We start from the raw sequence: 12,573 nt of genomic DNA, 5'->3' as shown, positions 1-12,573 counted from the left end.
CTCTCTCTGTCACTCTCAAATAAATAAATAAAAATGAACAAAATAAATTTTTAAAAGATCATGTACAGGGGCTGGAGAGATGGCATACAGGGAGAGCGCTGGCATGTAAGCACGCAGGGCTGAGAGGGCTGTGTGAGCTGTGGCTCACTAATACAGCGGTCATGGCCATGCGCACCCGGAACTCCACTGCTGTGTGAAACGAAGACTGGAATCCCTGGAGCTCACTGGCAAGCAAGGTCTGACAGAGAAACTGCATTTCTGTGTTCAGGCAGAGACTCCATCTTCAGCCGGAAATAATGACGAGAGATAGAAGACACCTGTAGTTTTTCTATGGACTCCCCGTGTAAGCATAGGTGCACACATACAAAGGCAAAAACCATAATACACACCACACTACATGCACAACACACATACACGAGCCAAAAAATTTAAACAGTAAATTATGATACGTACCTGGCACGGATATCACAAAATACGTTAGAACCATGTAAGCAAAATAAAAATCATACAAGATTGAATGGAATGTATAGTAAAGTTAATCAAGAGAAGCTTTTGTGTGTTTCATTCCACAGCCAGTGACAAGTTCAGAATAGTGCCATGAAGTGTTCATCTCCTAACCCAAAGTCCTCAGATCTTTCTTGATATTATTTTTAAAGATTCACAGCAAGATGTGAGTAATACTCCTTCTGATTGCTACATAAGTTTTGACATATTTTCCTATATTGGGTTACCTACTTTAAAGGGATAGACACACTGTTACTTGGCTAAAATATGACCAAAATCTTAAAAAAATGATAATTTTATATTCACCACCGCCCATCATATTTATATATCACTCTTTTCTTTCAGTAATGTTTGCTACTTCAAATACATGATTCCTTCTTTAATTTTTTTAATATATATTTTTAATTAATTATTTATTTATTTGAGAGCGACAGACACAGAGAGAAAGACAGATAGAGGGAGAGAGAGAGAATGGGCACGCCAGGGCTTCCAGCCTCTGCAAACGAACTCCAGACGCATGCGCCCCCTTGTGCATCTGGCTATCGTGGGACCTGGGGAACCGAGCCTCGAACCAGGGTCCTTAGGCTTCACAGGCAAGCGCTTAACCACTAAGCCATCTCTCCAGCCCTTTCTTTAATTTTTTAATTCACAATCTCTAATCTCTAATCTCTTCATCTCTTTGGCAATAGAGACTATTTTCAGGCATTTAAATTGGGATTGGGGATTTATCTTTCTTCATTTGTATCTACACATCATTCATATCAAAACTTACAAATTCATATAGTAATAGAAATATCAATGTTAACATATTGGTTAAAAGTATTGAATTTACTCAGTACATGTGTAAGTAGATGCAAAGTTTCAGTGGACCTCAAGAAGAATACAATTTTTGCAGCCATTACTGCTGATATCTACTAAACTGCAGTTAGTTAAGTGATGCCTTTTAAAAGACAGAGTAATTTTACTTAACTATATGAGATGATGAAATATGTTTCATCTACATACATGTAACCATTATCATTACTCAATGGACCTGTAGTTATATATGTCTTATAGACATTTGCTTTTGCAGAAACATCCAACACAAATGAGCTTCAACATCTGGACTTTATTATGTCAGCTTACAATAAGACATCTGTTCATCCATCAATCTTCATTCTTGTTGGAATCCCTGGGTTGGAGGCTATACACACCTGGATCTCCATCCCTTTTTCCATAGGCTATGTTTTAGCCCTACTGGGAAATTTCTCACTTCTGTTTATCATCAAGACAGACCCCAGCCTTCACAAACCAATGTACCTCTTCCTCTGCATGCTGGCTGTGGCTGACCTTGTAGTGTCCACTACTGCTGTTCCCAAACTTCTCAGCCTCTTCTGGTTCCACAATGGAGAGATTCACATTGCAGCCTGCCTCACTCAAGTCTTCCTGATTCACTCTTGCTCCACAATGGAGTCGGGATTCATGTTATGTATGGCCTTTGACCGGTACATAGCCATTTGCAACCCTTTAAGACACTCAGCTATTCTGACACACACTGTAACTGCGGGTATGGGCCTGGCAATTGTATTTCGGGGCACAGCCTTTCTGAGTCTTCACCCTTTCCTGCTACGTTGGCTTCCCTACTGCAGAACCAATATCATTTCCCACACCTACTGTGAGTTCATGGCCCTCATCAAGATTGCCTGTGCTGAGACAAGCATCCGCAGAGCCTACAGCCTCACTGTGGCCTTCCTGACTGCTGGGGTGGACTTCATACTCATCATTTGCTCTTATATCCTCATCCTCAATGCTGTCTTCCACCTGCCTTCCAAGGATGCTAGACTCAAGACTTTGGGCACCTGTGGCTCACATGTCTGTGTCATCTTAGTGTTCTATATTCCAGCCTTCTTCTCTTTTCTTACCCACCGGTTTGGGCACCAAGTGGCTCCCCATGTACACATACTTGTGGCCAACTTGTACCTTCTTGTCCCCCCAATGCTGGACCCTATTATTTATGGTGTAAGAACCTAAAAGATAAGAGACAGGTTCCTAAAAATGTTCAGATTTAAAGAATCTAATTGATAGCTGAGCATGGTGACACACGCCTTTAATCCCAGCACTGGGGAGGCAAAGGTAGGAGGATCATCATGAGTTTGAGGCCACCCTGAGACTACATAGTGAATTCCAGGTAGGCCTGGGCTAGAGTGAGACCCTACCTCAAAAAAATCAAACAACAACAACAACAACAAAAAGAATCTAATTAAATTATTTTGTTGGCAATTAACATCTACATAAAATAATAAAATATCTTACCCATGGTGTTTCTTCATTAAGATTCTCTTTTCATGATCATACAATTATAGTTTTGGTAGGAAATAATCTATTTAAATATAATTGCATGCTTAAAGAGATGTAATTGTAGTCTACAGCCATATCACCAAACTCATCTGATCTTAGAAGCTAAGCAGGGCTGGGCCTGGTAGGTACTTGGATGGAAGATGATGTAACTAGATTATCTTTTCATTTGGGTATTTTTTTCATATAACTAATGGAAATATTCTGAAATAAAAGTCTTATTTTCTGTTCAAGAGTAATCATTTGAAGGGTTGGGTCAATGCTCAGTGGGTAAAGTGCTTGCTGCATAACCGTGAGGATCTACATTTGAATCCCCATCACACTTGTGAGAGCCAGACATGGTGATGTTAATCTGTAATCCTACTTTAGCAAAGGCAGGGAAGCGATCCCTAGAGCTTGCTGGTTAGTAACTCCAGCCAAGTTGATGGACCATATGTTAATCAGAGAGTGATTGAGGAAGATACTGGATGTTGAACCAGATCTCTGCTATGTTTATCATGGGTAAACCTCACCAGCATTTTCTTAAATGATTAAAGTCCGACATTAAAACCATTGTATGATACATCGATTTAAAGTGAAAGAGTTATCTGTGCACTATGTCATTAAAATTTGTAGTTCTCCCCCCTTAAAAAAAAAAACTTCATGTGACATGTGCTCAACTGTAATTGTTCAAAATGTGAAAGGACAGTGCAGGTCATGACCCCCATGATTTTAAAGCTCTCTATATGACCTTTTAAAGGGCTCAAAATTGGTTTGGTTATGTGAATTGAAACACAGAGAAATTCCATAATGACTAGAAAAAAGCTAGGTTCTTCCTCCTTCAGAATAATAGTGTGAGAAGAATCAGTATTTATTAACTATTTACTAGATTCCAAACCTCCAGGCTTTACTCTCTGTTGGAAGCAAGTAAAGAATCCCTCTTCTCATTATATCAGAGCCCGCTCCTAATATAAAACTAGGTAAAAGGGCATGAGATAGCCCTCAAGGATGGGAAATGAGTAATAAAGTGAACCACTTATTTGGTTTCTGTAAATAGCCTGCACCATAAGCCTTAGTAGCCCGCACCATAAGCCGTAGCAGCCTGCCTCAGAAACCAAGGTCATAGGAGACTGATACCACACTCTGCTACTCCCACCCAAGGACCTGCACAAATGCTGACCACCAAGGTCATAGGAAACTGATTGGTCCACGAGGGGCTTGAACAAATTAAACTAATTGGCTTAGAAACTATGGAGTGGCACAAACTGACTGGCTCGCACCCCGCAGGCTCCTGATGTTAAAAAAATGATTGGTCTAATGCACAGGCTTTGTTAGAAACCCTATAAAAACTGTCCCATTCCTGCATTCGGGGCTCTGCAGTCCTCTACCCCTGTGCAGTGTACGACTGTGGGCCCCAGCATGCTTGGAATAAAAATCCTCTTGCTGTTTGCATCAAGACCGTTTCTCGTGAGTGATTTGGGGTGTCGCCATTTCCGGGCAGAGCGTGGGGTCCTCGTTCTGGGGGTCTTACACTACAAACATGGACAATATGACACCTTTCTCTAATATATGAATCCTTCTTTTTTTTTAATTATTTATTTATTTTATTTGAGAGCGATAGACACAGAGAGAAAGACAGATAGAGGGAGAGAGAGAGAATGGGCGCGCCAGGGCTTCCAGCCTCTGCAAACGAACTCCAGACGCGTGCGCCCCCTTGTGCATCTGGCTAACGTGGGACCTGGGGAACCGAGCCTCGAACCGGGGTCCTTAGGCTTCACAGGCAAGCGCTTAACCGCTAAGCCATCTCTCCAGCCCTGAATCCTTCTTTTAATTTTTCCTTTGTCTTATTGCTGTAAGTAAGACTTCAAAGACTAAGGAGAAAGTAGGCACCCTTTTTTCATTGCTGAGGTTAGTGAAACTTTGAGGTTTTCACAGCTTAGTATAAGAGTGGTTTATAGTGACATTCACTATAAAAGAATGCAACTGGAGAAACCATAGTAAGTAAAATTAGCCAGACTCAGAAAGGTATTTATAGACTTAGAATGTAAACACACACACACACACACACACACACACACACACAAGCAGAAGGGACAATGGGGACAGAAAGAGACTAGTAAAAGAAGCAAAGGGGAAGATAGGAGAGAAAGGGAAGGACATATGGGGTTAAATGTGGTCACAATAGATTATCTAATTGACAGTGATTAAACCCATCACTCCATACAATAAATGAACACACACACACAAGCATATGAACACAGAAGTTATATATGGATAAAGGGTACAAAATAAATAATTTAAACACATACTTAAATGACACTGAGCTGCTCACACTCCTGAATCACTCCTTGGCATTAACAGCCTCTGTAGACTAAATTTTGAGATATATTGATTAATAATTATTGTAATAATTATAATAATAATAATTATTATTATTTCTTGGGAAGGAAAATGGAGAAAACAGTATAATGACAGATCTGAAGCACTAAAGATTTTATAAACCATAGAATAAGTGGATTTACTTGGAATAATGAAAAAATATTGTTAGCATCTGCTTAACTCAGGATAAATATAGCCGGATTCCATTGTGAATATTTTGTTAAACTATGAAAAAAGAATTAATCAAAGTAGAAAGTAAAGGAGTAACTAAGAAAAATAGAGTGAACAGGTGAAGGCTGGGAAGATGGTTCTGTGGTTAAAGGGGCTTGTTTGCAAAGCCTTCCATCCCAAGTTTGGTTTATAATTCCTCCTCTTAAAGGCAGATGAACAAAGTGATACATGCAATACATGTGTCTAGAATTCATTTTCAGTGGGAAAGGACCCTGACACATTCTCATATACTTTCTATCTGACTGTGTGTGTGTGTGTGTGTGTGTGTGTGTGTGTGTGTGTGTTAGCAGTACATTTACAATGCTGCAAGTAGGAATGAGATCCCTTTGTTCTTGGCCACAAAATTCTACTCTCATCATTGAGAAAGTGTGGGAGGATGACACCCTGGACTCTATGTAACATCATTGCGGTAATGCAGAGCAGCCAACAGTAGGTTTCCAGAATTCTCAAATGCATGCAGAAAACCTCATTTTCCCCTGCATTCATTCTCTAATCTGCCATGGCTGGGGACAGATCTGGAGCTAAAATCCACAGAGACTTTGTATTCTGTTAAAGAGTGGCTCCAGGGAATATGTTAATGAATGTTCACTCTTGGCAAATTGCAAAGGCCACTTAAAACCAAGCTAGGCAAGAAGCAGCAGATAGAATTCCATCCCAGGGCTCAGGCTGGTGAGTCTCAGATCTTTCAGTTTACATTTTATGTAAAAAGAGAAAGAGGCGGGCAAGACAGGACAGGAGGCAAGGGGCATACTTGGGCAACAGATAAAGATGGAGCTTTGGCAAAGACTTTGACCCATTAAAGATCATATAATACAGCAGTGCTTGGATTTTATCCTGAATCCAGTCAGTATGCCTTTTAGAAAAAGTTTTTCTGCCTGGTATCAAAGATGACATCATATCTTTGGAATATGATACAGTGTCTTAAAAAACCTTGTCTGTTCTAAAACTAACAACTGGTTTAAAGGTTGTTTACCTTATTCATCTCTGCTTTCTCAGTTAAGAAACTAGTTTATAGAGATGTTAAATTATCTGTAAAAGATCACACAGCTAAAAGCAATACTTGCTATTTATTGCCTTCAAATCCATATTGAATTAGTCATGAAGCTGTTTCATCACAGTGTGATTATGTATCACCATGCTATGATAGTCTTAAGAAATGATGACGGTTTCATTTAATCCTGTTAGAATATAGACTAAGTGTACTGATATACATATATAGGCAGACAGACACATGATAGATGATAATGATGATGAATAAGATAGGTAGATTGATATGATATGATATAATATGATATGATATTATGCTGGGGTTTGAACCCAGACCTGTGTGCAGAGCTGGACAGTTGCTCTACTACTGAGATGCACCAAAGGCTTATGATCTTTTATAAAGAAAAGTCAATAGAATCTGTATTTGAACAAGTGGAAAAGAAAAGAAAAACGCATAGTTTTAAATAACTAAGTCACAGGGTGATAATAACATTCACAGAGGGAGACAATAGCAAAATAGATACTGCTAGAATTGCTACGTTGTGGAAACAGGATGAGTAACTTAATTTTAGAAGTATTGAACATGTAATGTTTTTGGAAAAGATGAAATAACCAAGAAAAAAAATGACTATGTGAACCTGAAGTTCAGCCCTTGTAGTGAGTGCTGTCCATACCTCTTCAGCAGGCCGTGTGAAGATAACCACCAGAGCAGTGAGTAACGGTGAGGTTGTCTGCATAGACATAGCATTTTGTGCATTGGCATCTTATAGTACAAGGCAATGGAGTAAGAGATTATCTCGTATAGAATATAAATATGAACCTTCATAAGATATGATATAGATTATACTATTATGGCAAAAATAAATATGTATGCCATGAGATAAATTTTTCTGGATCCTGAAGACAGGTGAATGTTGAGATCTCTGGTTCTGTGAAAAGGTTGAGTAAACTGTTCATGAAATGCAAAACTACAATAAGACAGCATTAGAAATGAACAATTTTATCATATATGTTTGAAATTTCTTCACTAGTTTTATATTTTTGAATTTTAAAAGTAGATATTTGACTATTCAATTCTTATCCCTAGTGTCCAAATTAACATTACAAAGAAACTTCTCTACAGAAATAAGGACTGAATTACACGTGGATATATATAATGTGCCTATATTATTATAGTGAATAGGGTCAGAAGCAATGTTAAAATCCTTCAAGTAAGATAAACAATAATGAAAGAAAGTACAAAAGATATTACTAACTCAGCTGAGATATTCAATGACTGCTTTCACATTAAGCAAAGTTACCCAGTTATAAAGTACCAGTGGGGACACCTACTTTCAGTGTATCTGAAAAAAATTATTTTACTAAAACATGATATTTCATAAACTCTTAACTTCTAGGTTTGGATTTATGAAAGCTAAAAGCATAAAGTAAAATTATCACAAGACATCTAATTATTACTAACAAACAACCAAAATGTGACAGAAGGATACGTGCTCACATATATGCATATGATCTTTTGGTTGTTATTTGTGCTTCTATTAAGCTGTGAATATATATAAATATATAAGTATATATATACATATACATATATATATGTATATCAGTACTAGTACTTTGACTTGATTTTCAAATCACATGGCAAAATACTACTTTGTTACCATGTTTCCAATTTTTTGCTATGTTTGTGTGTCTGTGTGTGTGTGTGTGTACACATTTGTGTGATACTGCATTTGGAGGCAGGGGGTTGATATTGTGTTTCTTCCTCAGTTACCCTAGCCCTTATTTTTCTTTGAGAAAGGGTCCCCCTTTGACCTTAGAGTCAGATAATTTTGCTAAGTAGCTAGTCAGGACCACCCAAGGATTCTCCTGTCTCCCCTTCCCCAGTGATGGGGTTACAGACACATGTCACTACACCCAGCTTTCGCATAAGTCCAGGGTTCCACACTCAGGTTCCCATGCCTGAATAGCAAGCACTTTATCCCCTGTGCCGTCTCCCCAGCCCCAATCTTCCCCGTTTTAATGTATGTCTCTTTAATGCCTATATACATAAGAAAACTATATATTTCAGTGCAGCATATGTAGTGCATATAACATAGTATGAAATATACATCCTAGACTAGCATGTAATTATAATAACAATCATAGCTATCCCAAACTTATACTGACTTACAGTAGTTATGGCATACCTTTCTTGAATGACAATTTGATCTTCAAAATAATTTAAAAGGAACTATGTAATCCTGAATAATTTTAATGTTATATATTTATATAACTTTCTAAGTGATGAAACTAAAAGGCAAGTTTCTTCCTCAAAGTGGACATGAATTAATTTTTGGTGACAATTTTATGTAAAATAAATGTGCATAGCTTTAATCCCAGCAGTTTCCAGGCAGAGGCAGGAGAATCACCATAAATTTGAGGCTACCCTGAAACTGCATAATGATTTCCAGGTTAGCCTGGTTGAGAGAGACACTACCTGAAAAATTAATTGTAGTTTGGTTCATCATAAATTTTAAGTATAAAAAATTTTTATATAAAACTGGGTAGATAACACTTACTTGTCAGCAAAATATGGTACTGCCTTATATTCTTATTTTTGTTAAAGTTATTAACATATATTTATTACACAAATTAATTGTATTCACTATGATGCTTCTACCCATGGATGAATCATGTGTTCATCATGTCCACACACGCTTCCTCTATCATCTTCCCAACTGACCTCTCTCCTTATACCTCTGACTCTCTTCACAGCCCCTAATATTCCTTCTTCTGCTAAAAGATATTTTTGTCATTATTGTTAGTGACACCATGTGAAAGAAAACATGTGCTGCTTGTCTTTCTGGTCACTCTTATTTACCTTAGCATTGGTGTCTTCCACTTCTATCCATTGTCCTGTGAAAGAAAGACCACATTTTTTTCATTATGATTGAAAAATACCCCATTGTTCATAAATACTACATTTTGAAAATAGAGACATTTTACAAGCTTGCATGTAATTTAATTTTAGTATATGTGTTGTCAAAGTGAGTTTTAGATATTCCTTTCCATGAGATTTCTTGACTATTACTAGCAACTTATTAAGTGGGTTATATATTCAGGAAAAAAATGGTGTCCACAATTGTCTTGTTTTTCTTGCATCTTCAATGAAGAAGATTGTTTTTATGTTTTTTATTATTTTTATTAACAATATGTTTCATATGGATACATCTTGTGTTGGCACCCTCTTTTCCCTTGTTCCTGCCCCCATTCTGTTGAGGATGCTCCTCAGTGAGGTTGCAGATATTCCCATAGGGTTGTGGTTTATGCACTGGGGGAACAGTAGTCAGTTACATTTTGGGGGAGGGATAAATGCCTCTGGACATTGGTCTTAACCTGTGGCTCTTACAATCTTTCCACTACATCTTCTGCAAAATTCCAAGCTGTGATGGGTAAGTTTTAAGCCTACTTCAGTAATGACTTCTTAGGAGCCTCTGGATCTCTGCTGTAGTAGGTACTGAGTATCTTTAGGGTCTGTCTCCTGCACCCTGGTGCTGATTCGCCATATCAGGTTCGCCATGGAAGCAGCACTCTTGCTGGTCTTCCCAGTTCCCCTGTGGATTCGGCTATGGCTTAGCTGAATTGCGAGGGGTAATTTATCTCCTCCAGTCTCACTACCTTCTGAAAAAGAACTGGTTCTCCAAGGAGAGTGGAGTTAGCATAATTTAAATTGGATAAGCATCATTAATTTAAGGACAATTTGATGTATGCAACCTCTCTTTTAGCTAAAGACTGGTGATAGCCTAACACTGGAGAACATAATCTTCTTCTCCATAGGATTCTGAACTGGTTCCCAATTCCAGACATGGGTTCTTTTATACTGAGTGGATTTCTTAGCCAATCAGAAAGCTATTGGTTACCCACCAAGGCTGTTTGCCACTATTGCAATGGTGTATACATCCTGTCAGGGTGTTTGCTTATGAGTAGCTTAGACCTCTAGTTGCTCAGACCATTATTGGCCACTTTCCCCAGTAGCTAGGGCAGTGCTTTCCAGCACTAGACAAGCTAACTGTCTGGGGAATGGCTTTCTTCTGAATTCCAGTCAGGTGTCTCCATGTTCTATGTCAGCAGCATATGGTATCTTCAGCAATAGGGTCTTAGCTTTTGCCTTAGGCAGGTAATCAAATGCTTTGACAGAAAACTGTGTTGATTTGGGGACCTCGTCAGTCTCTCCAATCAACAGCTCAATGTGAGTAGCAACCAATCTCTGGTACTAGGAGTTACAGGCATTGTATTTAGGAACTAGCAGAAAGTAAAATGGTAAAATTCAAGGATGTTCTATTGGCAGTGGTGATAATAATAAGAGATAGCAGCTCATGAAAAGTATTGAGGTAAATGATTTATAGGTATTAGCTCTAAGTTAATGATAAGGCCTTAAAAAGAAGGACACCTAAAATCAGCATGCAGAATGGTATGTTGCTATTTACTATATAACATTGGCCAAGAATTTAGGTTTGCCATGTCACATCTCTAGAGGATTCTGTTCACAGTGCATTTCAAATTGAGAGCATGACTTGCAGAAGAGCAGGCACACACATTCACAAGTCTCTTCCATTATCCCCAGGTCTTCACTATAGACTACTGCACGGTGCACTGCCCATTGGAACAGCAAACATAGCTGAAGACAGTGACTCATGCCTTCCCCAACAGGATGCTCCTTCCAAATGACACCCAGTTTCATCCCTCCTTCTTTCTCTTGCTGGGGATCCCAGGGCTAGAATCTTTTCACATCTGGATCGGCTTTCCTTTCTGCATGGTGTACGTGATTGCACTCCTAGGAAATGTCACGATTCTGTTGGTGATCAAGACTGAGAGCAGCCTGCACCAGCCCATGTTCTACTTGCTAGCCATGCTGGCTGCCATTGACTTGGGCCTCTCTACAGCTACCATCCCTAAGATGCTTGGGATCTTCTGGATGAACCTCAGAGAGATCATCTTTGAAGACTGCCTCATCCAGATGTTTTTCATCCACAAATTTACGCTTATGGAGTCAGCAGTCCTCTTAGCAATGGCATATGACCGCTACGTGGCCATCTGCAACCCACTTCGATATACTGCCATCCTCACCAACAAGGTGGTTTCTGTGATTGGGCTCATCATACTGATGAGAGCAATTATTTTCGTCATTCCATTTGTATTTCTAGTCTTGCGTTTGCCCTTCTGTGGGCATCATGTCATTCCCCATACCTACTGTGAGCACATGGGTCTTGCTCGCCTGTCTTGTGCCAGTATCAAGATCAATGTTATCTATGGCTTATGTGCCATATGTAACATGCTGTGTGACATCGTAGTCATTGCTCTTTCCTACATACAGATACTTCTTGTTGTATTTCGTCTCCCTTCTCAGGAGGCCCGACTCAAGTCCCTCAGCACATATGGGTCACATGTTTGTGTCATCCTTGCCTTCTATACGCCGGCCCTCTTTTCCTTCATGACACATCGCTTTGGTCGAAACGTTCCCCGCTACATCCACATCCTCCTGGCCAACCTCTATGTGGTGGTACCACCCATGCTCAATCCTGTCATATATGGGGTCAGAACCAAGCAGATCTATGACCATGTGAAAAAAATGTTATCTCACATGCAAGGAAAAGAAAAGGAATAATCCACGATTATATGACAATATGTTTCACTACGAAAGTTAAGGAAAGAAAAGTCTTAGAATAAAACTTATGTTCCAATAGGAGACTGCATTGGCTTTTATCTTTAAGGATTTAAGTACCTGGTGTTCATAGCATTTCTCAAAGTATGAACACATTCCTTAGCTGAACATCTCAGTTTCTTTAAAATTTACATTATCAGTTAATGCCATTTTTCTCTTTCACTTGATATCAGCTGGATATTTCTATTATATTTTAATGCATTCATTATTTTCACAAATTTTGACATTTTCTGTGATTTCATCTCTCAATATATGACTGTACTGATTTTTCTGAGCATTACTTTCCTAATTACATGGTGCTGTGGATAAAATGGCAACCATGTTGGTTTCCACCACTTTGTGTAATTCCCAGAGTCCAAAATTATGCAGCATACCCACCTAAGAAAATAGCATCTGTTTCTTTCAATTTTTCCTTATATATTATTATAATTTAAATTAGCCTTTCCTTTGAAGTAGCA

General features: G+C 38.7%; 2 protein-coding genes across 2 annotated transcripts; both read left to right on the top strand.

The window, feature by feature from the left end:
- Positions 1-1,617: 1,617 nt before the first annotated feature.
- LOC101598631 (olfactory receptor 52D1-like) lies at positions 1,618-2,514 on the top strand. Its single transcript, XM_004650962.3, has one exon. It carries the CDS (start codon positions 1,618-1,620, stop codon positions 2,512-2,514), a length of 897 nt encoding a protein of 298 aa, XP_004651019.2.
- Positions 2,515-6,082: 3,568 nt separating this feature from the next.
- Positions 6,083-12,058, top strand: LOC101599229 (olfactory receptor 52E2). The gene is made up of 2 exons (XM_004650964.2): positions 6,083-6,096; positions 11,018-12,058. Exon 2 carries the CDS (start codon positions 11,105-11,107, stop codon positions 12,056-12,058), a length of 954 nt encoding a protein of 317 aa, XP_004651021.2. The 5' UTR covers positions 6,083-6,096; positions 11,018-11,104.
- The last annotated feature ends 515 nt before the right edge of the window (positions 12,059-12,573 follow it).

The sequence above is a fragment of the Jaculus jaculus genome, chromosome 3 (genome assembly GCF_020740685.1).
Source record: "Jaculus jaculus isolate mJacJac1 chromosome 3, mJacJac1.mat.Y.cur, whole genome shotgun sequence".
In the NCBI taxonomy this organism is placed as follows: Eukaryota; Metazoa; Chordata; class Mammalia; order Rodentia; family Dipodidae; genus Jaculus; species Jaculus jaculus.
This window is presented reverse-complemented; position numbering and strand designations above follow the sequence as displayed.

Bases quoted from the DNA above. Each gene is read 5' to 3' on its own strand.
- LOC101598631 (XM_004650962.3), top strand. From the start codon at position 1,618: ATGTCAGCTTACAATAAGACATCTGTTCATCCATCAATCTTCATTCTT.
- LOC101599229 (XM_004650964.2), top strand. From the start codon at position 11,105: ATGCTCCTTCCAAATGACACCCAGTTTCATCCCTCCTTCTTTCTCTTG.